The following is a 27,000-nucleotide window of genomic DNA, read 5'->3' as shown; positions in this document are numbered from 1 at the left end:
CAGATTGTAGCAAAGCCATCTGTTCTCTCTGCCTCCACAAATTGTGCCGTGGAAAGGCCAACTCTCATGTAGGGACAAGTGCCTTACGAAGGCACCAGGAGAAAAGGCACAAACAGCAATGGCAAGAACACCTGAGGAAAAGCAGCACCCAAAAGACAAGCCACCCTCCGCCTCCTCTTCCTCCTTCAGGTGCAGCGTCTTCAGCCGCTTTCTCCCTTGCACCTTCACAGTAGCTGAAGGAGGAAGAGGAGGCGGAGGGTGGCTTGTCTTTTGGGTGCTGCTTTTCCTCAGGTGTTCTTGCCATTGCTGTTTGTGCCTTTTCTCCAGGTGCCTTCGTAAGGCACTTGTCCCTACGTGAGAGTTGGCCTTTCCATGGCTCAATTTGTGGAGGCAGAGAGAACAGATGGCTTTGCTCCAATCTGAGACACACACGTTAAAAAATTTCCAAACTGATGAGCCCCCCTGGGGTGATGGCACTATGGTGGCATCAGCAGCTGACGTTGAAGGGCATGTTGGCTGGCTGTCCATAGCTGGCGATTCATGGTGCCAGACACTGCCCCCAGCTGTTTCTGAGGACGAGCTGGACTCGTCTCCTCCTACTCCTCTCTGACTCCCCCTCTGAACCGTCCCCCTGGTCATCTCCTCTATTGGGAACATACGTGGCATCCGTATAATCGTCATCATAATCCTCCTGCCCAGCTTCGCTTTCCTCAGACACCTCAAAAACTGCACCAACACCAGATACTTCATCATCCCCCCCCCTCACACGTTACATCCATACTATCGCCATTTACGTATGAGGTGGTGTAACTTGCTTAGCGCCCTCATCTTGTTGTAGAAGTATTGGCTGTGAATCAGTGATTTCCACACCAAATAACTCCTGCGAAGTGTCAAATGCAGCGGATGTGGTGCTTGTACTAGCGCTGGTGGCTGCGAGAGATGAGGTGTTCTGTGTTAAATAGTCAACCACATCCTGACAATCTTGGGAAGTGATGGGACGTGCCTTCTTCTGAGCACTGTATTTTGGGCCAGGGCCGCACGAAATCACATCAACACGACCTCGCACAGACCTGCCGGTGCCAGGTGGCCTTCCTCTGGGTCTGCCTCTACCTCTTCCTCTACCTGGTTTGTCTATTTTTTCCATCTCGGGGGGATGCTAGGTATATGCAGTGAGGTGGGTTCACTGAACACAAAAGGTAGTTATATTCAGTGAGGTAGGTTAACTCAACACAACAGCTAGGTATAGGCAGTGAGGTGGGTTCATTGAACGCAAAAGGTAGTTAGATGCAATGAGGTGGGTTCTCTCAACACAACAGATAGGTATATGCAGTGAGGTGGTTTCACTCAACACAAAAGCTAGTTATATGCAGTGAGGTGGGTTCACTCAACACAAAATATAGTAATATGCAGTTAGGTGGGTTCACTGAACACAAAAGGTAGTTAGATGCAGTGAGGTGGGTTCACTCAACACAACAGCTAGGTATATGCAGTGAGGTGGGTTCACTGAACACAAAAGGTAGTTAGATTCAGTGAGGTGGGTTCACTCAACACAAAAGATAGTTATATGCAGTGAGGTGTGTTCACTGAACACAAAAGGTAGTTAGATGCAGTGAGGTGGGTTCACTCAACACAAAAGGTAGTTAGATGCAGTGAGGTGGGTTCACTGAACACAAAAGGTAGTTAGATGCAGTGAGGTGGGTTCACTCAACACAACAGCTAGGTATATGCAGTGAGGTGGGTCCACTCAACACAAAAGATAGTTATATGCAGTGAGGTGGGTTCACTGAACACAAAAGGTAGTTAGATTCAGTGAGGTGGGTTCACTCAACACAAAAGATAGTTATATGCAGTGAGGTGTGTTCACTGAACACAAAAGGTAGTTAGATGCAGTGAGGTGGGTTCACTCAACACAAAAGGTAGTTAGATGCAGTGAGGTGGGTTCACTGAACACAAAAGGTAGTTAGATGCAGTGAGGTGGGTTCACTCAACACAACAGCTAGGTATATGCTGTGAGGTGGGCTCACTGAACACAAAGGTAGGTATATGCAGTGATGATGTGGGTTACCTAAACACAACAGGTACTAGGTATTTGCAGTACTGGGTATTACAATGTGCAGCTCCCTGTCACACACACAGGTAGTCACTGAATGTGCTGGGCTGCTGGCAGTGGCACACAAACAGTATGAATTATCAAGGCTGTCTATGCAACACAAGTGTCAGTTTGACACACAGAAAAAAAAATAGATCACAAGAACAGGATTAGCTATGAAAAGAGCTGTTGAGGGGTGTTATTAAAGCAATAAGATTCAGCCAGGAGCAAGCTAACAAGCCAAGAGCCTAACTAATCTTTCCCTAGGAGAAAGTCTGCAGCAGCTCGCCCTACTCTGTCTATTTGCAGACACACGAGTGAGTGTAATGGCCGGCGGAGCCTGCCTTATATAAGGGGGGAGGAGGGGGGGAGTGGCTCCAGGGCTGAGTGTAGCCTGATTGGCTACAATGTGCCTGCTGACTGTGATGTAGAGGGTCAAAGATGACCCTCATAGAGCATTATGGGGCGAATCGAACACTCGGAGTTCGCCTGAAACCATTCGCTGGCGAACCGTTCGGGCCATCTCTACTGTGCGGCAAATCTGTAATTTTCCCAGGGACTTTTGGCATGTATCCCACTTCGCCATGCCCCCCTCCAGGTGTTAGATCCCTTGAAACATCTTTTCCATCACTTTTGTGGCCAGAAACAGTGTTTGTCGTTTTTCAAGTTGGCCGGCCCATTGAAATCTATTGTGGTTCGAAAAGTTTGCAGGTTCACAAACTTTTTCGGAAGTTCGAGTTCGAAGGTTCGTTAACCAAAAATCGGAGGTTCGAGCCATCTCTATTCTTTAGTCCAACGCCTCGCCTTAGCCCTTCCGGATCCACCCTCCACCAACACCTCAACTGTCAGGTAGCCGACTACCTGGCCTTAAGTGTGGATGTAGACGCTGTGAGCAGCGATGAACCTTTGGACTACAGGGTACGCAGGCTTGACCTGTGGCCATGCGGAGAACAGCTAAGCTAATTAGACAGACATCCCAGGCAGCAGCAGCAGTGGAGCAGAGCAAAAAAAGGCATTACGGAATACCAAGGCTGTGTTTTGTAACCCCTTGGGTACCTGTTTTCAGATATATTTCACATCAGAAAGCCTGCATGTGTAACATTTTTTTTAAGTTCCTCTAAGTTGTGGCAATTAAATAGATTGTTTAGAAAGACTAAAAGACAGATTCAGCGCAGATTCAGGGCAAGGAGAGGCAGTTTTAAAAAAATGCACATGTAAAGGGATGCTGGGGCTGCCTCTTCTATAGTAACCCTGTCTCTGGTGGAGAAAATGTATCAACTCGGCAGCTTCTCATGTTACGCAAACATACCGCCAGCCTACCGCCTGCCTAGTTCGGGAAAATACCAAACTTGTATCGCAACTGTAAACATTTTTATGAATGAGCACACAGAAGTCCAAACTACCGAATGCGGTATTTTCCCGCACAGATTTTGTTTACCGCACTGCTTTTATGAATGATAGTCATTTTCTCTGTGCAGAGACAGAGTTAGTATAAAGGAGGCAGCCCCAGCATCCCTTTACTTGTGCATTTTTTTTTTAAATTGCCTCTCCTTGCCCTGAATCTGCGCTGAATCTGTCTAATAGTCTTTCTAAGCTATCTATTTAATTGCTACAGCTTAATAGAACTTCAAAAAATGTTACACATGCAGGCTTTCTGATGTGAAATATATCTGAAAACAGGTACCCAAGGGGATAAAAAACACAGCCTTGGTATTCCAGGATGTATTTTTTGCTCTGCTCTCACTGCAGCTGCCTGGGAGGTCTGTCCACATTAGCTTGCCTGTTATCTTGCCTGTTATCGCTGGCTTATCTCCTTTGCTAAACAGTCGGTGTACTCCGTTCCCATTCCGTCTGCTCTAACCTTTATGAATTAACCTTCAGTGACATGTGTTGTGATAATCTCCGCACAAGGCGGTAATTTCACGCACTGCTCAGGAATGTCAGCTTTTCATGCGGAAACAGCTTTTATGAATGGACACTTTGCTAAATGGTCGGTAAAGTCAGCTATTTTGAGCATTACCGCAAGCCCTCTCCAACGATTGGCTGTATTGCACAGCCTCTGCTTAATTAAGTACTGCAGACTAGGGGCTCTATTCATAAAACATTTTTTTTAAATTGACTCTCCTTGCCCTGAATCTGCGCTGAATCTGTCTAAGGGCCCATTTCCACTATCGCGAATTCGCATGCGTTTTTCGCATGCAAATTCGCATAGAAATGCAAGTGAATGGGACTGTTTCCACTTGTCAGGATTCCTTTGCGTTTTTCTGTGCAGAAAAATTTCGCATGGCAGAGCCATCAGAATTCGCATACCGCATACCGCTATGCGAGTCGCATACAATGTATTTAATAGGAAATTCGCATGAGGTTTGGGTATGCAAATTTTCATGCGAATTTGCATGCGAATTCGCATAGAAACAATGGAAAAAGCACAACAGCACTGCCATGGTTAAATTCGCCTACATCGTCATCCATGCGAATTCGCATGAAAATTTGCATGAAAATTTGCATTACCCCGCATGCGAAATTCGCATCCGCATGCAAATTTTTACTGCGGCGATTCGCACCGCACAAGTGGAAATGCAGCCTAATAGTCTTTCTAAACAATCTATTTAATTGCTGCAGCTTAGAAGAACTTCAAGAAATGTTACACATGCAGGCTTTCTAATGTGAAATTTATCTGAAAACAGGTACCCAAGGGGTTAAAAAACACAGCCTTGGTATTCCAGGATGCCTTTATAGCTCTGCTCTCACTGCAGCTGTCTGGGGGGTCTGTCTCCATTAGCTTGGCTGTTACCGCTGGCTTATCTCCTTTTCTAAACAGTCAGTGTTCTCTGTTCCCATTCTGCCTGTTCTAATCTTTATGAATTAACCTTCAGTGACGTGTTGTGATAATCTCCGCATAAGGCGGTAATTTCCCGCACTGCGCAGGAATTGTAACTTTTCATTGCGGAAACAGCTTTTATGAATGGACACTTTGCTAAATGGTCGGTAAAGTCAGCTGTTTTGAGCATTACTGCATGCGGGAATGCTTTATGAATAGAGGCCTAGGTGTAATGTATTTGCACTTCTAATTGGTTGACAAGCAGTCTGCAGACTATGGGCTCAATTCACGGAACATTATCAAACGTTTATCAAACACTTTATCAAACGTTTATGTTAATACCTCATGGGTAAAATCTAATTTTAAAGTCAATAAGGTGTTATATATTTATCGAATGTTTTACCGATAAAACGTTCAACAAATATATAACACCTTAGTGAATTCAAAATGAGATTTTACCCATGAGGTAAATTATCAAACGTTTGATAAAGTGTTTGATAAACGTTTGATAAAATCCGTGAATTGAGGCCTATGGCCTCTATTCATAAAGCATTTCCACATGCGGTAATGCTCAAAACAGCTGCTTTACCGACCATTTAGCAAAGTGTCCATTCATAAAAGCCGTTTCCACATGAAAAGCTACAATTCCTAAGCAGTGCGGGAAATTACCGCCTTGTGCGGAGATTATCACAACACATGTCACTGAAGGTTAATACATAAAGATTAGAGCAGGCGGAATGGGAACGGAGAACACTGACTGTTTAGAAAAGTAGATAAGCCAGCTATAACAGGCAAGATAACAGGCAAGCTAATGTGGACAGACCTCCCAGGCAGCTGCAGTGAGAGCAGAACAAAAAAGGCATCCTGGAATACCAAGGGTGTGTTTTTTAACCCCTTGGGTACCTGCTTTCAGATATTTTCACATCAGAAAGCCTGCATGTGTAGCATTTCTTGAAGTTCTTCTAAGCTGCAGCAATTAAATCGATTGTTTAGAAAGACTATTAGACAGATTCAGCGCAGATTCAGGGCAAGGAGAGACAATTTTAAAAAAAATGCACATGTAAGGGGATGCTGGGGCTGCCTCCTTTATACTAACTCTGTCTCTGCACAGAGAAAATGTATCAACTCAGCCAGCACCGCTAGTTTAGTGCGGGAATTCCCCGACCTATTATCGCAAGTGTAAACTTTTTTATGAATTAGCACACAAAAGTCTAAAATAGCAATGCGGTATTTTCCCTCCAAGATTTTTTTTCCCCCACAAATGTTTTATGAATAGAGCCCTATATATAAGTGGCAGAGTGCTATCTATCAGTGAGCATTTTCTTTGGTGTTTGGTGAGTTGAAGGAGTAGTGGAGGCATGTTCCTGGTGGTGGCAGCTCCAGGGCTTGCCTGCACCTCCTTATTGTGTTACATGCTGTTTTTTTGGGGTCCCGAGCGGTGGCAGTGCTCGGGGCCCCTACCTGTCATGTGCACTAGTGTTTGCATATTTTAATTCATTTGTAGCTCCTTATACAGTTTAGTTAGGAGGGGGATGGATGAAAGGGGGATTTCTGCACGCTGGTGCCCCCTGCTGGTCATATAGCCTTTGTCTGTAGGCGACTGAAGCCCTCTCCAACGATTGGCTGTATTGCACAGCCTCTGCTTAATTAAATACTGCAGACTAGGTGTAATGTATTTGCACTTCTTATTGGCTGAAAAGCAGTCTGCAGACTATATATAAGTGGCAGAGTGCTGTCTGTCAGTGAGCATTTTCTTTGGTGTTTGGTAAGTTGAAGGAATAGTGGAGGCATGTTCCTGGTGGTGGCAGCTTCAGGGCTTGCCTGCACCTCCTTATTGTGTTACATGCTGGTTTTTGGGGTCCCGAGCAGTGGCAGTGCTCGGGGCCCCTACCTATCATGTGCACTAGTGTTTGCATATTTTAATTCATTTGTAGCTCCATATACAGTTTAGTTAGGAGGGGGGCGGATGAGAGGGAGATTCCTGCACCTGACATGTGCACTGGTATTTGCATATACAACTAATTGCTCAGAAGAAGAATGAAAATCTGTCACAGACAGCATTTTGTTATGTATTTATACAGCACTGATGTTTTCTGCAGCGCTGTACAAGGTACATTAACCACTTCCCGACCGCCGTATATACAAATGGCGGCCGGGAAGCGCACCCCGCAAGGACCGCCGTATAGACAAATGGCGGCGGTCCTTGTAGGGGCATGGGCGGAGCGATCGCGTCATCAGTGACGCGATCCTCCGCCGGGAGTCGGAAGCCTGGCATTTTGCCTCTGCTCGCCGGCCACTTAGCAGAGCCGGCGAGCGGAGGAATCAGAAAATTCAGCCAATCGGAAAGTATAAGGCACTTTGTTACATAGTTACATAGTTACATAGTTACTTTGGTTGAAAAAAGACATACGTCCATCGAGTTCAACCAGTACAAAGTACAACTCCAGCCTGCTCCCTCACATATCCCTGTTGATCCAGAGGAAGGCGAAAAAACCCTTACAAGGTAAAAATTCCTTCCCGACTCCAGATGGCAATCAGATAAAATCCCTGGATCAACATCATTGGCATTACCTAGTAATTGTAGCCATGGATGTCATTCAACGCAAGGAAAGCATCTAAGCCCCCTTTAAATGCAGGTATAGAGTTTGCCATAACGACTTCCTGTGGCAATGCATTCCACATCTTAATCACTCTTACTGTAAAGAACCCTTTCCTAAATAAATGGCTAAAACGTTTTTCCTCCATGCGCAGATCATGTCCTCTAGTCCTTTGAGAAGGCCTAGGGACAAAAAGCTCATCCGCTAAGCTATTATATTGCCCTCTGATGTATTTATACATGTTAATTAGATCTCCTCTAAGGCGTCTTTTCTCTAGACTAAATAAACCCAGTTTATCTAACCTTTCTTGGTAAGTGAGACCTTCCATCCCACGTATCAATTTTGTTGCTCGTCTCTGCACCTGCTCTAAAACTGCAATATCTTTTTTGTAATGTGGTGCCCAGAACTGAATTCCATATTCCAGATGTGGCCTTACTAGAGAGTTAAACAGGGGCAATATTATGCTAGCATCTCGAGTTTTTATTTCCCTTTTAATGCATCCCAAAATTTTGTTAGCTTTAGCTGCAGCGGCTTGGCATTAAGTACGATTATTTAACTTGTTGTCGATGAGTACTCCTAAGTCCTTCTCCAAGTTTGATGTTCCCAACTGTATCCCATTTATTTTGTATGGTGTTAGACCATTGGTACGACCAAAATGCATGACTTTACATTTGTCAACATTGAATTTCATCTGCCATGTATGTGCCCATATAGCCATCCTATCCAGATCCTGTTGCAATATAACACTATCTTCCTTAGAGTTGATGATTCTGCACAATTTTGTATCATCTGCAAAAATAGCAACATTGCTCACTACTGTATCCACTAGGTCATTAATAAATAAATTGAAGAGCACTGGACCCAGTACAGACCCCTGTGGGACCCCACTGCTAACAGTCTCCCATTTTGAGTATGATCCATTGACCACAACTCTTTGTTTTCTGTCCATTAGCCAGTTCCCTATCCAAGCACACAGACTCTTCCCCAGTCCTTGCATCCTCATCTTTTGCACCAGACTTTTGTGGGGAACAGTGTCGAAGGCCTTAGCAAAGTCTAAGTATATCACATCTACAGCATTCCCAATATCCATATTAGCATTCACTACCTCATAAAAGCTGAGCATGTTAGTCAAACAGGACCTGTCTTTAGTAAACCCATGTTGATGCTGAGAAATAAGATTATTTTCTACTATGAAGTCATGTATAGTATCTCTTAGTAACCCCTCAAATAGTTTGCATACAACTGATGTTAAGCTTACAGGTCTATAATTTCCTGGATCTGATTTTTTGCCCTTCTTAAATAATGGGAAAACGTGGGCTGTACGCCAATCCACTGGGACTCTGCCAGTTGCAAGAGAGTCACAAAAGATAAGATAAAGGGGTTTATCTATAACTGAACTTAATTCCCTTAGGACCCGAGGATGCATGCCATCCGGGCCAGGTGCCTTGTCTATTTTTAATTTATTTAGTCTTGCCTTTACTTCTTCCTGCGTTAAGTATTTAATATTACAGTTAGAAGATTGAGACTCTTCCGCCTCTGTAATTTGCAACAGTGCTGTTTCCTTTGTAAAGACAGAAGCAAAGAAAGCATTTAATAACTCTGCCTTACCTTGGTCATCCACCATTGAGTTTCCACCTTCATCCTTTAGGAGTCCTATACAGTCAACCTTTCTTTTTTTAGAGTTGATGTACTTGTAAAACTTTTTTGGGTTAGATTTGATATCCCTAGCGATTTGATTTTCAGCTTCGATCTTTGCCAGCCTAATTTCTTTTTTACAATTTTTATTGCACTCCTTGTAATTGCTGAGTGCAGCCTCGGACCCCTCCTGTTTTAGGACCTTATAGGCATTCTTTTTCCTCTTCATTTTATCTCTAACCTTTCTATTCATCCATAGAGGCCTTTTTTTATTCCTAGACATTTTGTTTCCATATGGGATATACATACTACAATATTGATTGAGAATACGTTTAAAAGCTTGCCATTTCCCTTCAGTGTCGTCCCCTTGTAGTACATTATCCCAGTTCACCAAACTTAGTGCCTGCCTAATTTGATTGAACTTTGCTTTTCTAAAATTCATAGTTTTAGTGGTCCCGCTGCCCCGTGGCCTATCAGTCACCAGATCAAACGTTATCATGTTGTGATCACTATTTCCCAAATGTTCTTGAACCTGCACATTTGTTACATTATCTGGTCTATTCGAAATGATCAGATCCAGTAACGCATTCCCCCTTGTTGGTTCCGTTACCATTTGAGTCAAGTAATTGTCCTGTAGTGCTGCCAGAAATCTGCTGCTTTTACCAGAATGGGTAGCCTCAATACCCCAGTCAATGTCTGGAAAGTTGAAGTCGCCCATAACTATGACCTCATTTTTACTTGCCGCTTTTTGTTAGGTAAACAAAGTGCCTTATACGTGCTTCCTCCTCGCCTCGTGGTCTCATTGTTGCAGAGACCACCAGCGAGGAGGAACCACTCGTAAGTGTATCCAGCAAACAGCTTTTTTTGACCTCAGCCTCCCTGATCACCCACCCCAGGCCTCATACCCCCCCTGATCACCCCAGCAGACCCCTGCCTAGCACCCTTGCACCCCTACAAACCCCCCCCCCCACCTGCCACTAACTAGCGACGCTGCCCCTTAGTTTAGGTCCCTAACTGCCTCCTAGTCACCCCTGATCCCCCCCCTACCTTTAGATCACCCCCAGACCCCATCCCAGACTACCCCCCTGTATACTGTATACATCTGTATACAGCTACCTTACCCTCTGATCCCCCTCTGATCCCCCTCTGATCACCTGTCTATCACCTGTCCATCACCCCTCAGCACCCCCACCCATCAGAGCAGACCCTAACTGCCCCGCGGGGGTAACCGATCACCTGCCCAGGCCCTCGATTGCCCTCATACCCCCCTTCTGATTACATCCCCTGCTCTTTGTTTACATCTGTCCTCCCCAGCAATCACTAACTGATCTTTGATCAGTAACCCCCTGTGTCTGCCTCTCATCAGATCAGGACTCAGTCTGCCCCGTGCAGGCTCCTGATCAACCCCCCACCCCCTCAAATCGCCCTCAGGCCCCCCCCCCTAATCACCGTCCAAGTGCATTGTATTTGACTGTGCTGCGCTTGTATTCGATTGTGCTGCGCTTGTATTTGATTGTGCTGCGATTGTATTTGATTGTCCCGTGATCTGCTTCGATTGTCCCGTGATTGTTTGATTGCCTGAGACCCCACTTCCCACCACACCCAACTCACCCAACCACATTTGATTGTGCTGTGATTGGAGTCGATTGTGCTGTAATTGTATTTGATTGTCCTGTGATTGTTTGATTGCCTCTTAGACCCCACTTCCCACCAACCCCAATACCTCTCAAATACTCCCTTTTTGCTAGGTAGGTGCTCTTTTTTTCTGGGTAGTCTCGGAGGAAAACCCCATAAATTTAGCAATCCAAAATGGCAAGAAGGGGGCTTTCCGATGACGAGGTATACAGGTACATGGACCAGTCGGATGAGTTCTTTTGGGAAGAATCATCCGTCGAATCTTCCGGGTCCGAATTTGAACCTGTAGAAAGCAGTGGTTCCCTGACCGATAGTGATGACGAGGCTATGGTCCCGGCTAGAGCCAGGCGTACCAGACCCCAAGTCGTTAGACCGCAGGTGGCGCAGGATCCGCCTCAAGGGCAGCAGGGTGGTGCTAGCGCTGTTGATAGTTTTCTTGGTGAGGCAGGCACCAGCAGCGCAGCATCTCCTGGACTTAGTGCCAGTGCTTCCGTAGACCCTGGCGAAGTGGTGAGCGTCAGCATGGAAGTTGAAACTGGTACGGTGGCAAGTGCAGTAGTACCCCCGTCGCAGCCACCAAGAAGAAGACGGGCCCGTAGTACCCATAGACTCCCAGAGGTGCTGGCACAACCAGATTGGCAATCCCCTGATTCCGCCGCACCCGTAGTGCCCCCTTTCACCGCCCAGTCTGGAGTCCAGGTGGCGACAGCTCATCTAGGAACGGCCCTAGAATTTTTGCAGCTGTTCATCACCCAGGTTCTCTTGGACTTAATTGTGGTTGAGACCAACCGCAAAGCCACACAATTCATCACCGAGCACCCGGAGAGCATGTATGCCCAGCCTTTCGGGTGGAAACCAGTCCAAGTTTCCGACATTAAAATCTTTTTGGCCCTTATCCTTCACTTGGGACTAATGAAACAGAATGTATTGCGGTCGTATTGGTCTATGAACCCAGTACATCATGTTCCCTTGTACCCTGCTGCCATGTCCAGGACACGATTTGAGTCCATCCTGCGCTTCCTGCACTTCAACGACGACGAAACCTGTCATGAAAGGGGAGACCCTGCTTATGACCGGCTCCACAAAATTCGGCCCCTCATAGACCACCTGTCCTCAACATTTGCAGATGCTTATATCCCTGAACAGAACATCTGCGTAGACGAGTCCCTCTTACGCTTTACCGGGCGCCTTGGCATTAAACAGTACATCCCAAGCAAGCGCGCCCGGTATGGGGTGAGACTGTATAAGCTCTGTGAAAGGGCCACAGGCTATACATGTCGTTTTAGGGTCTATGAGGGAAAAGACTCAAAATTGGAGCCGGTCGGATGCCCTGACTACCTGGGGAGCAGTGGAAAGGTTGTGTGGGACTTGGTGTCACCCTTGTTCCGGAAGGGGTACCATCTTTTTGTGGACAATTATTACACAAGTGTGGCCCTCTTTCAGCACTTAAAGTTAGAAGGAATCCGATGCTGTGGCACTGCGCGGCCTAGTCGCCAGGGCTTCCCCCAACGGCTCGTTACCACCAGACTTCAACGGGGGCAGAGGCGTACTGAAGACCTGCTCGCGGTGAAATGGAGGGACAAGAGGGACGTTTACTTTCTGTCCACCATTCACACAGACACGACAGTCCAAATTCAACGGGCAACTAAGGTCATTGAAAAGCCCCTTGTCGTCCACGAATATAATGTCAACATGGGAGGGGTGGACTTCAATCAGGGGCGGACTGACCCGGGGGGACGGGTGGCATTTGCCCCCCAGGCCGCCGCCTCCTCACACATTCAGGGCCGCTGGTGTTTACACAAGTGTTGGCTGCCGAGCATAACTGCAGTGCTGCAACCGCTCGATATGCAGACTAAGCCCCGCCCCCAGCAGTAGCTGTTCCTCAGTGTCCAGGCTTTGGGTGAGACCTCCAGCTCCTCCCCGATGCAGAATGGTCCAGGATGGCTCTGGAGTCTTAACTCCGCCCCTGGCCTGGAGCTGTCAGAGGAGAGGCCGCAGCAGTGCTAATACACACCATGTGCTGAGGGAATTGGAAGCGAACCTTGGCTGCAGGGAAACTGTGAACATCCACCAAAATCGCGGCGAAGCTCCGCCCCCAAAATTACCGCGAAGCTCCGCCCCCAAACCGGGTCAATGCTTTGTTCCAAACCTTGGAGGTATTCTTGAACAACTCTGTCTGTAGTGGTGAGTTACATCACCCTTCTTTCACTTGAAAACTCTGTATTGGGGGGCTCCCTCTCTCCAACCACATAACCTGGGAGTTTCACAGGCTACCTATACTTGGGGGGGGGGGCTCCCCGATACCTATCCTGGGGGGTTTCCCTGGCTTCCTCTATGTGGGGCTCTGTGGCTACCTGTACTTGGGGGGCTCTCTGGTACCTATCTTGGGGGGTTTCCCTGGCTTCCTCTATGTGGGGCTCTGTGGCTACCTGTATTGGGGGGCTCTCTGGTACCCAGGGGCGTCTCTAGCCATTTTGTCACTCCAGGCGAGAAATCCTGTGTTGCGCCCCAGCCGCCCCCGCCCCCCCCCCCCCCCCCCGTGATTGCCCCCCAGCCCCAGCCCCATACCCCCCACCCCTGTGGTGAACCCCACCCCCCAAGACCCCCGAAAATCATAATACAGCTGCGTTTCACCAGAAATTACACTTATTACGGCATGGGTTCACCACAAAATAGATGTAATGCAGCAGAGCGTTTCACCATAAAATATACTTATTGCGGCATACACACACACACACACACACAATATATACACATGCACACAGTACACACAACACACACACTATACACAGTACACACACACACACACACACACACACACATTATACACAGTACACACACTATACACAGTACACACACACACACACACACACACACACACACACACTATACACACACACAGCACACAGTACACACACACAGTACACACACACACACACACACAGCAGATATACACTATACACACACACACACAGTATACACACACACACACACACTATAAACACACAGTAGATACACACTATACACACTATACACACACACACTATGCTGCTACCAGGGGAGGACTGGGACCTTTTGGCCTGTGGGGAAACATAGACTTGAGGCCCATTATCATGGCAGCCTCAGCCCAAATTGTCAAGTCGCATTTGCAAATTGCTAGCGATTGCTATTGCGATTTTGTCGTGCACTAGCCCAGAGAGAGGAGGAGTGGAGTGAGACTGAGAATTATTATTATTATTGATTTAAAAAGCGCCAACATATTCCGTGGCGCTGTACAAAGTGAGAAACAAACATGGGGTACATAATACAGACAATGGTGTACACCAATATACAAGATACATAATTAGTGACAAAATACAAAAAAATGATACAGCATACAGAATACAAAATACAGAAGTGGTAATTACAGTGATAAAAGTAACATGATGAATAAAATGTATAATGATTTCCAAGACACAAAAGGGGGAAAGAGCCCTGCCCTTGTGGGCTTACAGTCTAAAGGAGAATAGCAGGAGATGGAGCAGAGAGCTAATCTGTATTGCAGTCCCAAATTACACAGAGACTAGTTGCCGTTAATAGGATTCCTGTCACTGCCAGTCTCTCACACAAGTCAGTAAGCAGCCCTCCTGGAGTCTAGGGACTGTCAAAACTTTTCAACCTGTTTAACACCATATCTGCACATGCAGTCATTATAACAATGGGGAGAGACAAGACAGATGTTTTCCCAGGGACCCTCCAGGCAAGCTCTGCATCATCCTGTGTATATTTACCAGCTTGCCTGTCCTCCAATTGCACTTTTATGAGCTAGCCTAGTGTTTCACATCACTGTACAACAACAAACCTGAATACACCAGACCATCCCTAAATCACTGAATAAAAGCCTGGGGGGCAGTCCATGCCTGGCTGCTAATCCTGCTAGCTCAGTCTCTACATCCACTCAGTTACTAGTAGCAGAGAGAGAGGAACTGAATGAATCAGAGTGAAGAGTCAGGACTCAGAAGCTGATGCTGTACTCCAAGCCTTCTCTCACTGACTCAGTACTGTGGTTCTTTGAATCATTGAGCTGAAGGAACTGAATTAATCAGTCAGTGAATCCAGTTATGAGTCCAGTCAGGAGCTGCTGTTAGCTGCTGCTGTGTAAACTGAAACCTAAGTGGGCTGAGAGGCATTTATTCTCTTAACTCTCAACAGCGCTCCTGGCTCCTCCTGCCGCTTCAGGCAGGAATTTATAGCTGCCTGGTGGGTGAGACGGCTCTGCTGGTACCTATCTTGGGGGGATTCCCTGGCTTCCTCTATGTGGGGCTCTGTGGCTACCTATACTTGGGGGGGCTCTCTGGTACCTAGCCTGTACCTGACGCTAACCTCACCACCGCTGCAACTAACGTTAACCTCACTGCTGCCTCACCACCGCTGTACCTTACGCTAATCTCACTGCCGCTGCATCCAACACTAGCCTCACCGCTGCACCTAACGCTATCGTAACTGCCTCACCTAACGCTAACCTCCCTGCCGCTGCACCCAACACTAACCTCACTGCCGCTGCACCTAACACTAATCTCACCGCCACTGCACCTAACGCTGCTAGCCTCACTGCCGCTGCACCTAAAGCTATGGTCACTGCTGCACCTAATGCTAATCTCACTGCCGCTGCACCTAACGCTGCTAGCCTCACTGCCGCTGCAACTAAAACTATGGTCACTGCTGCACCTAACGCTAATCTCACTGCTGCTGCGCCTAACACTAGCTCACCGCTGCACCTAACGCTATCGTCAATGCCTCACCTAAAGCTAACCTCCCTGCCGCTGCACCCAACACTAACCTCACTGCCGCTGCACCTAACGCTGCTAGCCTCACTGCCGCTGCACCCAAAGCTATGGTCACTGTTGCACCTAACGCTAACCTCACTGCCGCTGCACCTAACGCTAATCTCACTGCCACTGCGCCTAACGCTGATAGCCTCATTGCCACTGCACCTAAAGCTATGGTCACTGTTGCACCTAACGCTAACCTCACTGCCGCTGCACCTAACGCTAATCTCACTGCCACTGCACCTAATGCTGCTAGCCTCACTGCTACTGCACCTAAAGCTATGGTCACTGCTGCACCTAACGCTAACCTCACTGCCGCTGCACCTAACACTAATCTCACTGCCACTGCACCTAACACTGCTAGCCTCGCTGCCGCTGCACCTAAAGCTATGGTCACTGCTGCACCTAACGCTAACCTCACTGCCGCTGCACCTAACGCTAATCTCACTGCCACTGCACTAACGCTGCTAGCCTCACTGCTACTACACCTAAAGCTATGGTCACTGCTGCACCTAACGCTAACCTCACTGCCACTGCACCTAACGCTAATCTCACCGCCACTGCACCTAACGCTGCTAGCCTCACCGCCGCTGCACCTAAGGCTATGGTCGCTGCCGCACCTAACGCTGACTTCACTGCTGCTTCACCTAACACTAACCTCACTGTGCCCAACGCTAACCTCACCACCATGCACCTTACACTAACCTCGCAGTGCCTCACGCTAGCCTACTTTGGGCGGTGTCTGGAGGTGTGGCAGTGGCATGTATTAAAGCCTCTCTTTTTTCTGTCTTTAAAAGTTAGGATGTTTGTTATTGATGTTGTGCACTACAGTGAGTGCACTGTTCTTTCATATGCAGAGTAATGACTGCTGTTTCACATGTCCGGTAATGACTACTGCTTTCATATGTAGGGTAATGACTGCTGCTTTCATATGTGGGGTAATGACTGCTGCTTGCATATATGGCACAATGACTACTGCTTTCTCATGTGGGTAATGACTGTTGCTTCCACATGTGGGCATACATTTGCATTTCTTATATGGGGTACTTGCTGCATTTCTGCATTTCATATATATAAGGGGAAGTGACTGCTGCATTTGATATTTTTTAGTTGTTTCAGCATTTGTCATTGAGGGGCCCATAATCACAGTTACTGAAGCACAGTCTAATACATGATCCAAAAGAAACACAATGATGGGAGAAATTGATATCTCTCACAACCATACATTTTGCTAGTACGGAGTTGGAACCCTTTTTGCATCCAGTCTACCCTAATCCCTCATGGCATTCCTCAAAGATTTTGTTCCACATTGACATATTAACATCACACAGTTGCTGCAGATTTACCATCTGCACATCCATGATACATATCTTCCATTCCACCACATCCCAAAAGTACTCTATTAGATTGAGATCTGATGACTATGGAGGCCATAGAATTACACTAAACTCATTATGTTCAAGAAACCAGTTTTAGATGATCTGAGGTTTGTGACATACATTATGCATTATCCTGCTGGAAGTATCCTTCAGAAGCCATCAGGTGCACTGTGGTCATGAAGCAATGGTTATGGTCAGCAACAACATTCAGGTAGGCTGTAGTATTTAAACAAAGCCTAGGTGGTACTAAAGGGCCCAAAGTGTGCTAAGAATATATCCCCCACACCATTACACCACTACCAGCAGCCAGGATCAATCTTATTGCTTTTTTAACCCGACCGCCCATCGGAAAGCGACCGAATGAAACACACTCCCCCCACCCCCACCCCAAGCAGCACCTGAAAGAGTTTTCCGACCCTCATTTTAAAATGTTTGTTTTGCAATGAAAAGTGCAAAAACAGGACATTTTCAAATGTCGGTTTTGCAAGAACTAGTTAATGTAACTGTAAAATGTATTGCTTCTTTATGCTACATATATTTATACTAAATATATTTGTACACAAGATAGATATACGGTACATTTGGGCTGGGGCTGCCGTAAAAGGGCCTCTAGGTTTTGTTTTCCCCCCAGGCTAAAAGGTCCCAGTCCTCCCCTGACTTCAATGACCAGAGGTTAGCGCCCTATTTAATGACCCGGAAAACAAGACGCTGGTATAAGAAAGTGTCTTTTTATCTGATTCAATTGGCAGTTTACAACAGCTTTGTTCTCTACAGTAAGGCTGGGAGAACTGGATCTTTCCTCCAATTTCAGGAACAGATCATTCTGGACAACCTGTATCCAGGAGGTGCCAGGCCCCCCCCCCCCCCAGATGCAACTAGTCGACTGCATGGTAGGCATTACGCCTATCAGATTCCGTGTGCCCCAGGTCAACGCATCCGAAGAAAACGTTGTCGTGTCTGCAGCAGGACTGGAAGAAGGAATGACACCAGTTTTTATTGTCCCCGCTGTCCTGACCAGCCTGGTCTATGCGTAGGGCCGTGTTTTGAGAGGTACCACGAGCAGGTACACTATTAGAACCTAGGGAACTCCAGACACAGGAGTAGGCACACACTCAGTGGTCTTTCGCACATTGTCGCAGGGAGAGGAGAGGTAAGCTTGAAGACCAAACGGGTAAGCATAAAAGTGGGAAGAAGGATCGGTTTCCATGCTTGATATTGCTGATCTGTCCTGGGTTGGCGATATAAGACGGCATGTTTGAATTTCCCTTGAGTGTGGACACCCCCGGTTTATATGTGATTTGGGCCTATGATGATGCTTTAATGCCACACAGAGTCATCTCTATTGGCAGGCATATTGCTGTATCCTACAGGCATAATGCTGTATACTAAAATTCTGAGGCCCAGTCACATAAGTTGGTGGCTCACCCTGAGTGCAGGGTGGCACGGGGTGTCTCTCTCCTGAGGTTATCACTGCCATTGATGTGGAGGAAGATCTGCCATTGATGTGGAGCAAGGTATGTTTGCCGTTCATTTTTCCTTTCAGCCCAGAGTGCATTACTTGTATACCCAATATAAGGAGTATAGCAGAAACTCCTAATACTGGCCATACATGTAATGATTGCAGAGACCCTAAAATGCCAGGACAGACTCCACAAATGACCCCATTTTGGAAAGAGGACACCCTAAAGTATTATGTGAGGTGCACGGTGAGTTCATAAAAGATTTTAGTTTTTGTCACAAGTTAGCAGAATTTTTTTTTAATTTTTTTTTTAACAAAGTGTCATTTTCCGTTTACTTGTGACAAAAAATAAAATTTTCAATGACCTCACCATTACCCTCATGGAATACCTTGTTGTGTATTCTTTCCAAAATGGGGTCATTTGTGGGGTTTGTTAACTGTCCTGGCAAGTGGGCGGGGTGCTAAATTGTGAGCACCCCTGTAAAGCCTAAAGGTACTCATTGGACTCTGGGCCCCTTAGCGCAGTTAGGGTGCAAAAAAGTGCCACACATGTGGTATCGCCGTACTCGGGAGAAGTAGTATTATGTGTTTTGGGGTGTATTTTTACACATACCCATGCTGAGTGGGAGAAATACCTCTGTAAATGACAATCTTTTGATTTTTTTACACTCAATTGTCCATTTACAGAGTTATTTCTCCCACCCAGCATGGGTATGTGTAAAAATATACCCCAAAACACATTGTACTACTTCTCCCGAGTACGGCGATACCACATGTGTGGCACTTTTTTGCACCCTAACTGCGCTAAAGGGCCCAAAGTCCAATGAGTACCTTTAGGATTTTACAGGTCATTTTGCGGAATTTGATTTCCAGACTACTCCTCACGGTTTAGGGCCCCTAAAATGCCAGGGCAGTATAGGAACCCCACAAATGACCCCATTTTAGAAAGAAGACACCCCAAGGTATGCCGTTAGGAGTATGAACTCTTCTATGAACTCACTATGCCTCTCAGTCAATACTTTGGGATGTCTTCTTTCCAAAATGGGGTCATTTGGGGGTTATTTATACTATCCTGGAATTCTAGCCCCTCATGAAACATGACAGGGGGTCAGAAAAGTCAGAGATGCTTGAAAATGGGAAAATTCACTTTTTGCACCATAGTTTGTAAACGCTATAACTTTTACCCAAACCAATAAATATACACTGAATGGGTTTTTTTTAATCAAAAACATGTTTGTCCACATTTTTCGCGCTGCATGTATACCGAAATTTTACTTTATTTGAAAACTGTCAGCACAGAAAGTTAAAAAAATCATTTTTTTGCCAAAATTCATGTCTTTTTTGCTGAATATAATAAAAAGTAAAAATCGCAGGAGCAATCAAATGGCACCAAAAGAAAGCTTTATTAGTGACAAGAAAAGGAGCCAAAATTCATTTAGGTGGTAGGTTGTATGAGCGAGCAATAAACCGTGAAAGCTGCAGTGGTCTGAATGGAAAAAAAGTGGCCGGTCCTTAAGGGGTAGAAAGCCCTAGGTCCTTAAGTGGTTAAAAGAGTCATGTCACTCACTATCCTCCTAAGGAGCTCACAAACTACCTTCCATCTTATATACCCACAGGAGTCTAAGGTCAATAATAGAAATAGGTTCGCCGGCAAACGTATTTGCGCGAACATCAGGGGGGGTTCGTGTTCGCGGCGAACCGCAAACCTTATGTCAGCTCGACCCACCCCCTATACTCCATCATTGGGCTGCACTTTGACCCTCTACTTCACAGTCAGCAGATACATGACAGCCAATCAGGCTGCAATCCCTCCTGGAGCCCCCTCCCCTTATATAAGGCAGCAGCGTCGGCCATGTTCTCACTCTGTGTGCTGCTGCATTAGTGAGAGAAGGGAGAGACATTGGAGAGATAGGGAAAGCGATAGGAGGTCTGTTAGCTTGCTCTTTGCTGATATTCGTTGCTGAGAAGCACCACCAAAACCGCTCTTTTGAGAGCTAATGTTCTTGTGATGTGTGTGTGGTTTTTTTTGTGTGTGCCACTGACACTTGCATATACAGCCCTGTCTGTCGCAGCTGGTTCTTGCTAATTGCTATACTGTGCCAGGCCCAACACATTCAGTGCCTACCTTTTCACCGCACCTGTGTGTGTGTGACAGCTGCACATTGTATTGTAATACCAGTCACTGTATATCTTTCACTGCTCCTGTGTGTGACAGCACACAGTTTTATAAACCAGTCACTGTTCACTGCACGCTATTTTATATACCAGTCCGTGCATACCTGTTAACTGCACCTGTGTGACAGCTGCACATTGCATTGTAATATCGGTCACTGTATACCTTTCAGTTTGCAAAAGTATTCGGCCCCCTTGAAGTTTTCCACATTTTTTCACAAACCTGAATCAATTTTATTGGAATTCCACGTGAAAGACCAATACAAAGGCCTCAATTCACTAAGCTTTATCAAACACTTTATCAAACGTTTGATAATTTACCTCATGGGTAAAATCTAATTTTGAATTCTCTAAGGTGTTATAGATTTATTGAATGCTTTATCGATAAAACGTTCAATAAATCTATAACACCTTAGTGAATTCAAAATTAGATTTTACCCATGAGGTAAATTATCAAACGTTTGATAAAGTGTTTGATAAAGCTTAGTGAATTGAGGCCAAAGTGTTGTACATGTGAGAAGTGGAACGAAAATCATACATGATTCCAAACATTTTTTTTACAAATAAATAACTGCAAAGTGGGGTGTGTAATTATAAGCCCCCCTTCCAGGGTGGGGGCACTTAGACCTGCCAATTTAACTGGGGAAACGTATAGACCTACCTAAACTGGGGGGGCGAGGCTTCCCCCTCCCCATCCATGCCGCTCTTTGCCCACTGCCCCCCCTTCCAGGCTGGGGGCACTTAGACCTGCCTACCTAAACTGGGGACACCTATAGACCTGCCCGCCAAGCCCTCTCTGTTTTGGGGAAATCTGCTGCCAATTTGATTGCATTTTGTGGGGAAATTTGCTGCTAATCTGATTGGCAGCATATTTCCCCACAAAACGCAATCAGATTAGCAGCAGATTTTCCCACAAAATGCAATCAGATTGCAGTTTGTGGGGAAATCTGCTGCTAATCTGATTGCGTTTTGTGGGGAAATATGCTGCCAATCAGATTGGTAGCATATTTCCCCACAAAACCCAATCTGCAAAAGGTGGTTCTACGAAGTATTGATTTAGGGGGCTGAATAATTACGCATACCCCACTTTGCAGTTATTTAAAAAAAAATGTTTGGAATCATGTATGATTTTTGTTCCACTTCTCACGTGTACACCACTTTGTATTGGTCTATCACGTGGAATTCCAATAAAATTGATGCATGTTTGTGGCAGTAATATGACAAAATGTGCAAAACTTCAAGGGGGCTGAATACTTTTGCAAACCACTGTATATAGATATATAGGGCATTAGATTATGGTAGGGAATAGATTGTGAGCGCTTCTGAGGACAGTCCCCAACAGGGAGATGTCCACATGCGGCGCGCTCAGCAAAAATAAATGAGTGTCACCACGCACTGGAACATGGGCGTGGTCAAGATAGGTCATGGACAGACTTCAAAATACACAAAATAACATAAAAATACACAAAATAAGTAGCGGATTGTCAGATTTCCCCACAAACTGCAATCAGATTGGCAGCATATTTCCCCACAAACTGCAATCAGATTGGCAGCATATTTCCCCACAAAATGCAATCAGATTAGCAGCAGATTTCCCCACAAAATGCAATCAGATTGGCAGCAGATTTCCCGAAAAACAGAGAGGGCTTGGCGGGCCGGTCTATAGATGTCCCCAGTTTAGGTAGGCCGGTCTATAGATGTCCCCAGTCATGTAGGCAGGTCTAAGTGCCCCCAGCCTGGAAGGGGTGGCAGTGGGCAGAGAGCGGTGAGGGGGAAGCCTCCCCCCTCCCTCACCTGGAGCCCCCCCCAGTTTAGATAGGCAGGTCTATAAGTGTCCCCAGTTAGGTAGGCAGGTCTAAGTGTGCCTCCAGCCTGGAAAGGGGGGCAATGGGCACAGAACAACGGGGGGGGGGTGGGGTGGAAGCCCCCCCCCCTCCCTCGCCTGGAGTCCCCCCTTCTGCACTCCACCTCCAAATTTGCAGTGAGCAGGAATCCCTTACAGAGAGTCAGATCGATAGCTCTGAGTGCCGCTGCTGGTCTGGTCTCCTGCACTGCACTGTCCAATCACGCTCTCACAGGAAGTACTCTGAGAGCGTGATTGGACAGTGTCAGTGCAGGAGACCAGACCAGCAGCATGCAGAGCTATCGATCTGACTCTCGGTAAGCCATTCCCTGCTGCTGCCGCTGGCTGGCTGGTATTCTGGAGGGGGAGTGCGGAGGGGGGGCCCTAGGTGGGGGGGGGCTTCCCTCTCTCCCCGCTGCTCTGTGCCACTTTCCTCTCTTCCTGCGCTGTGCCCCCTCCTCTGCACTGGGGCCCCCAGGGCCCCGGGGGCAAGAGGCCTACGGGGCAGAAACCTGAGTTCCCGCCGGGCCTGTCCGAGCCTGTCCGCTTGTGCCTGCTTTTCAGCATCTGTAACATTGATATGTAACTGAAAAGCGAATACAACTGTGTCAGTGGGCTCAGGCCCTTATGGCTGTGATTCACAACAAAATATCAGCTGTCAGTGGAGAAGTAGTTACTGTCTTTTCTTCCAAATCATGCAAGATGCATCTGGCTTCAATTATAGAGTATGATGACTAAGATGATGAATAACATTTGAGTCTGTAATGTTATGCCAGGAGACGTTCCAGCTAAACATGTGTTTGATTTACTAAAGCATCTGTGAGTTGGAGATCACTAGAGATATTTTGAAGACATAAAGGTCCTACAAACCAGACATGTTTTTAGAGAAAAGAGTCTCTATAAGGCTTGGGACCTGCTATTAGTGCTTTTCTAAGCACTTGTGATTTGTAAAGCTCTTGCTAATGTAATGCTATGGGGGATTTTTTTTAATCACATCCCTCAAGTGGAATCACACACATAGTCATCACACACATAGTCACTGTCATCAACCCCACGACCCACCCACCCAGTTCCTGTGCTCCCCTCCCCCCATCCTGTGTTGTTTTGCCCCCGTCCTGTAATGTTCTTCACTACTGCAGACCAGGTCTGTGACCGCTGCCATTTACATGTTTGGCAATTTAACTGCCTGAGTATGCCAGCGGCTGCCCACCCTTGGCCTTTGTGGCCTTGCCTCATATCCAGCCATGTGCACAGTGTACTGCCACAGTCAGTCCAACAACAGAGTTACAGATTACCCAGCAAGCTCATGGTGAACCAGAAATCCTAGGAGTGTGTAAGGGGCTACAAAGGACCAAAAAACCTTCTTACTAAAATGTTATGAAAAACAAGTTTGCCTTCTTAAAACAGAAGGTTTTTGCAATTATTCAGGTTGGAGTGAGTATATATCTCCCACGATGCATCACGGCTAAATATGCAAATCATTCTTCGTTGTCCCTGTAAGCTAGCCACACCTACAAAATTGATGGAATGCAATGATGTGTCAGCTTGTTAATTGTACAGAGCCACAATAATGCAACATGTTTACAGATTTATTGATCCTCATCAGTGTATAGCATGGACTATAGAGCCACATTAGTCCATGCAGTGGATTGATGAAAATCAACCAATCCAAAACAGTCTGTACACATGTTGGATTATTGTGTCTCTGTCCAATTAACAAGCGGACACATCATTGCATTCCAGCGGTTCTGGAGGTGTGGTTAGCTTACAGGGACAACAAAGGATGATTTGCATATTCAGAAGTGATGCATCATGGAAGACACCGAATGGTCACTCTAACTTGAGTAATCGCCAATATCTTTTAAGAAGGCAAACTTTTTGTTTTCCAGCATCAGACTGTATATAGGAACTGGTCTGGGGCTCATCTATCTGCCTGATGCTGGCCTGTGGGCATCCGTGTGTAGACCAGTGAGGTAGGGTCAAACTATCTGCATGACAATGGGCCTTGGGTGCTGGATAGAATCTGTTCTAAAGTGAAGTACCGGCCAGTTACTGCAGAATCTATTTGTGTGTCACTGGTGTTTTTTTTATCAGAGATGGTCATTGAAACTCCAGTAATTAGGTATTATAGCTTGAATGCAAATTTAATGTAAATTGTGGCTTGGAATTGGGCCTATCAAATGCACTTTCTGCTAAACTGATTGGCCCAGTGCCATTCTGCATGCAATATGCATGCAAGTTGAAATTATTAGCATCTCAGACCATCTCTACTAGTCACTTGACTATAAACTTATCAGTTAGGTCTGTCTGTCATTGAAATCTACTGACTGGTAAACTACACCAACACATATTCCACTGAATAACAGAGGCACTATGCAGACTGGTAAACCACACCAACAAATATTCCACTGAAAGATGAGGCAATATTCTGACTGGCAAACTACACTGTCAAATATTCCCCTGAATGCTGAGGCACTACGCTGACTGGTAAACTACACCGGCAAATATTCCACTGAAATATACATTTTCCTTATTTCTGTTTTTGGCATAAATTGGGCTGCAATTTATTTTAATTAAATGCTTCAAAGTTCAAGGAAATCCATCGCCTACATGTTAATGGAAAGTAGCAACTAATTTGCAATGTACATGCATTTTTTATTCCATGTAAGTGCATTGTTATAAAATGAGGCTATATTGCAACCACCAAATCCCCCTGAAAGGCTTCTATCAGTAATGGGTAACAAAATGTACATTTGCAAAGATGGAAAGTACAGGTTTGCTTGAGACATCTAGCATTTTTTTAAACAGATAAACATCAATATGAAGGTCGCAGTGATTGGAGCAGGGAGCAGTGGCCTGATATCAATTAAATGCTGTCTGGATGAAGGGCTGGAACCCATGTGTTTTGAAAAGAGTGATGACATTGGTGGACTTTGGAAATACAAGGTACATTTTCTCATTACTTTATAGTATCTAATTTTTTTTATACACAGCAATAAATTAAAGCTTAGTGGTTGAACTTTCATGCCTAGGGATAACTGAAAGGAGCTGTAAAGCAAGAGGAGTATGGACAAGTAAATATGGTATAAAGTACAATGAAGCCTAGACCCAGATTGCACTCTTCTCTGAGTTTTTAAGGGAGGTTACATCAGAGACGCCAAGACCCAACAAAGGCACAAAGAATCAAACAAAGTGCAGCCTTATAATGGAAAAAGCTTATCACTGCCTAATCATCCTGTTATCTGGGGGCACATGGCTTCCTAATTCTGGTATTTGGGCACATAGCTACTCAGATCTGGAGGCACATGGATACTTAAAGTAATAGTTCAATGGTTCCAAGCAAATGTTTGTTTAGGGTTACTGTAGGGGAAGAGGGTAGTTCACACATGACCTGATAGCTATGTAGTCTAGAAACAGCCCTTATTGCTGAACTTATTTGCAGGTGCTCTTTAAGTCCAGAAAACAGGGCGCCTCCTGCACAGATGCAGCCACTTACTCATGTGGGGCTCTACTAACTGGCCTGCCCCATCCTGTAGATTTTACCCCACCTTCATGTGCCCTGCTGAGCGTACCTCCTTGAGTCCTTAACTCATGTAGCACAATCTCTTCCTCATATGCCCAGCTAAGCAACAGCCCTCTCCCCAGAGCCAACTCTTTAAAGTTCTTCTCCTTGAAGACATGAGACTAGAATTTAACAACCCTTTCCAATTCACTGTCATCAGCATTCTCCACAGCTCCTGATGTCAGACCATGTCCAACAAGAGTTGCGCTGCCGCTGCCTGTGCCATGATTGGATGCAATCTGAAACCAGACCCCTCTGATTCAAGTGTCAGACTAAGTTTGACACTTCAAACTCTTCTGGCACCCTGCTGCACAAAATAATCATGTTTTGCATGGGCGAGTGTGCATTGCGGGGCGGCACTAGAGCACGCGCGCCAATGCTGACACTGCCTTCTCTCATTGATCATTGATGAGCACTTCTTCCTGTACTTCTGTGAAAATGTGGTGGTCCCACCCCTCCCCCTGCACAGCGGATGATAAAAAAAGAGCTGGGGGATGTGATGAAAGGGCTGAAAACAGGATTTTAAATGAAAAAACACAAGAAATTGAGTTTAAGGAGGTGACGTGTGGTAACTTGGAGGGTTGATGGATGTAGAGGTCTCAGTGTAGCAGAGAGACATGTTTAGCTTTCAAGTAAACTTCTGTGGTAACCCTGACTCATATTATGTAGAGCTCTAGATAGGAACACCAGTTTTCTGCTTTTTGTTTGTTGTTTTTTTTTGTCTATTTTGTGTTATGTTTGATGGTCAACCAGTTGACTTTCCAACTGAGGGGAGAGCAATCAAGAGCACAGAATCTAAGTGACCACAGGTCTTCACCAGTTGCCCCACAAGGGACTATAGACTTAGCTGCCTAATGTCCACCAGGTCACACTCAAGGGGAACTCCTAATAGTGGTGAATACTCAGTCAGAAGCAGGTCCGGGTCGATAGGCAGGAGACAGGAGTCATAAAAGAGATTTAGGCCGAGTCAGTCCAGGCAGCGAACACTCTTGAATGGTAA

At 45.9% G+C, this 27,000-nt stretch overlaps 1 protein-coding gene across 1 annotated transcript in view; it reads left to right on the top strand.

Moving 5' to 3' along the window:
* LOC137522550 (dimethylaniline monooxygenase [N-oxide-forming] 2-like) overlaps positions 1–27,000 on the top strand; it is a 149,564-nt gene that overhangs the window by 10,147 nt on the left and 112,417 nt on the right. Inside the window, exon 2 of the mRNA XM_068242630.1 lies at positions 25,247–25,384. Within this exon, the coding sequence (XP_068098731.1) occupies positions 25,259–25,384 (126 nt within the window). The 5' untranslated portion in view covers positions 25,247–25,258. The remainder of the gene's footprint in view (positions 1–25,246; positions 25,385–27,000) is intronic.

This window comes from Hyperolius riggenbachi, chromosome 6 (assembly GCF_040937935.1).
Source record: "Hyperolius riggenbachi isolate aHypRig1 chromosome 6, aHypRig1.pri, whole genome shotgun sequence".
NCBI classification, from domain to species: Eukaryota; Metazoa; Chordata; class Amphibia; order Anura; family Hyperoliidae; genus Hyperolius; species Hyperolius riggenbachi.
This window is presented reverse-complemented; position numbering and strand designations above follow the sequence as displayed.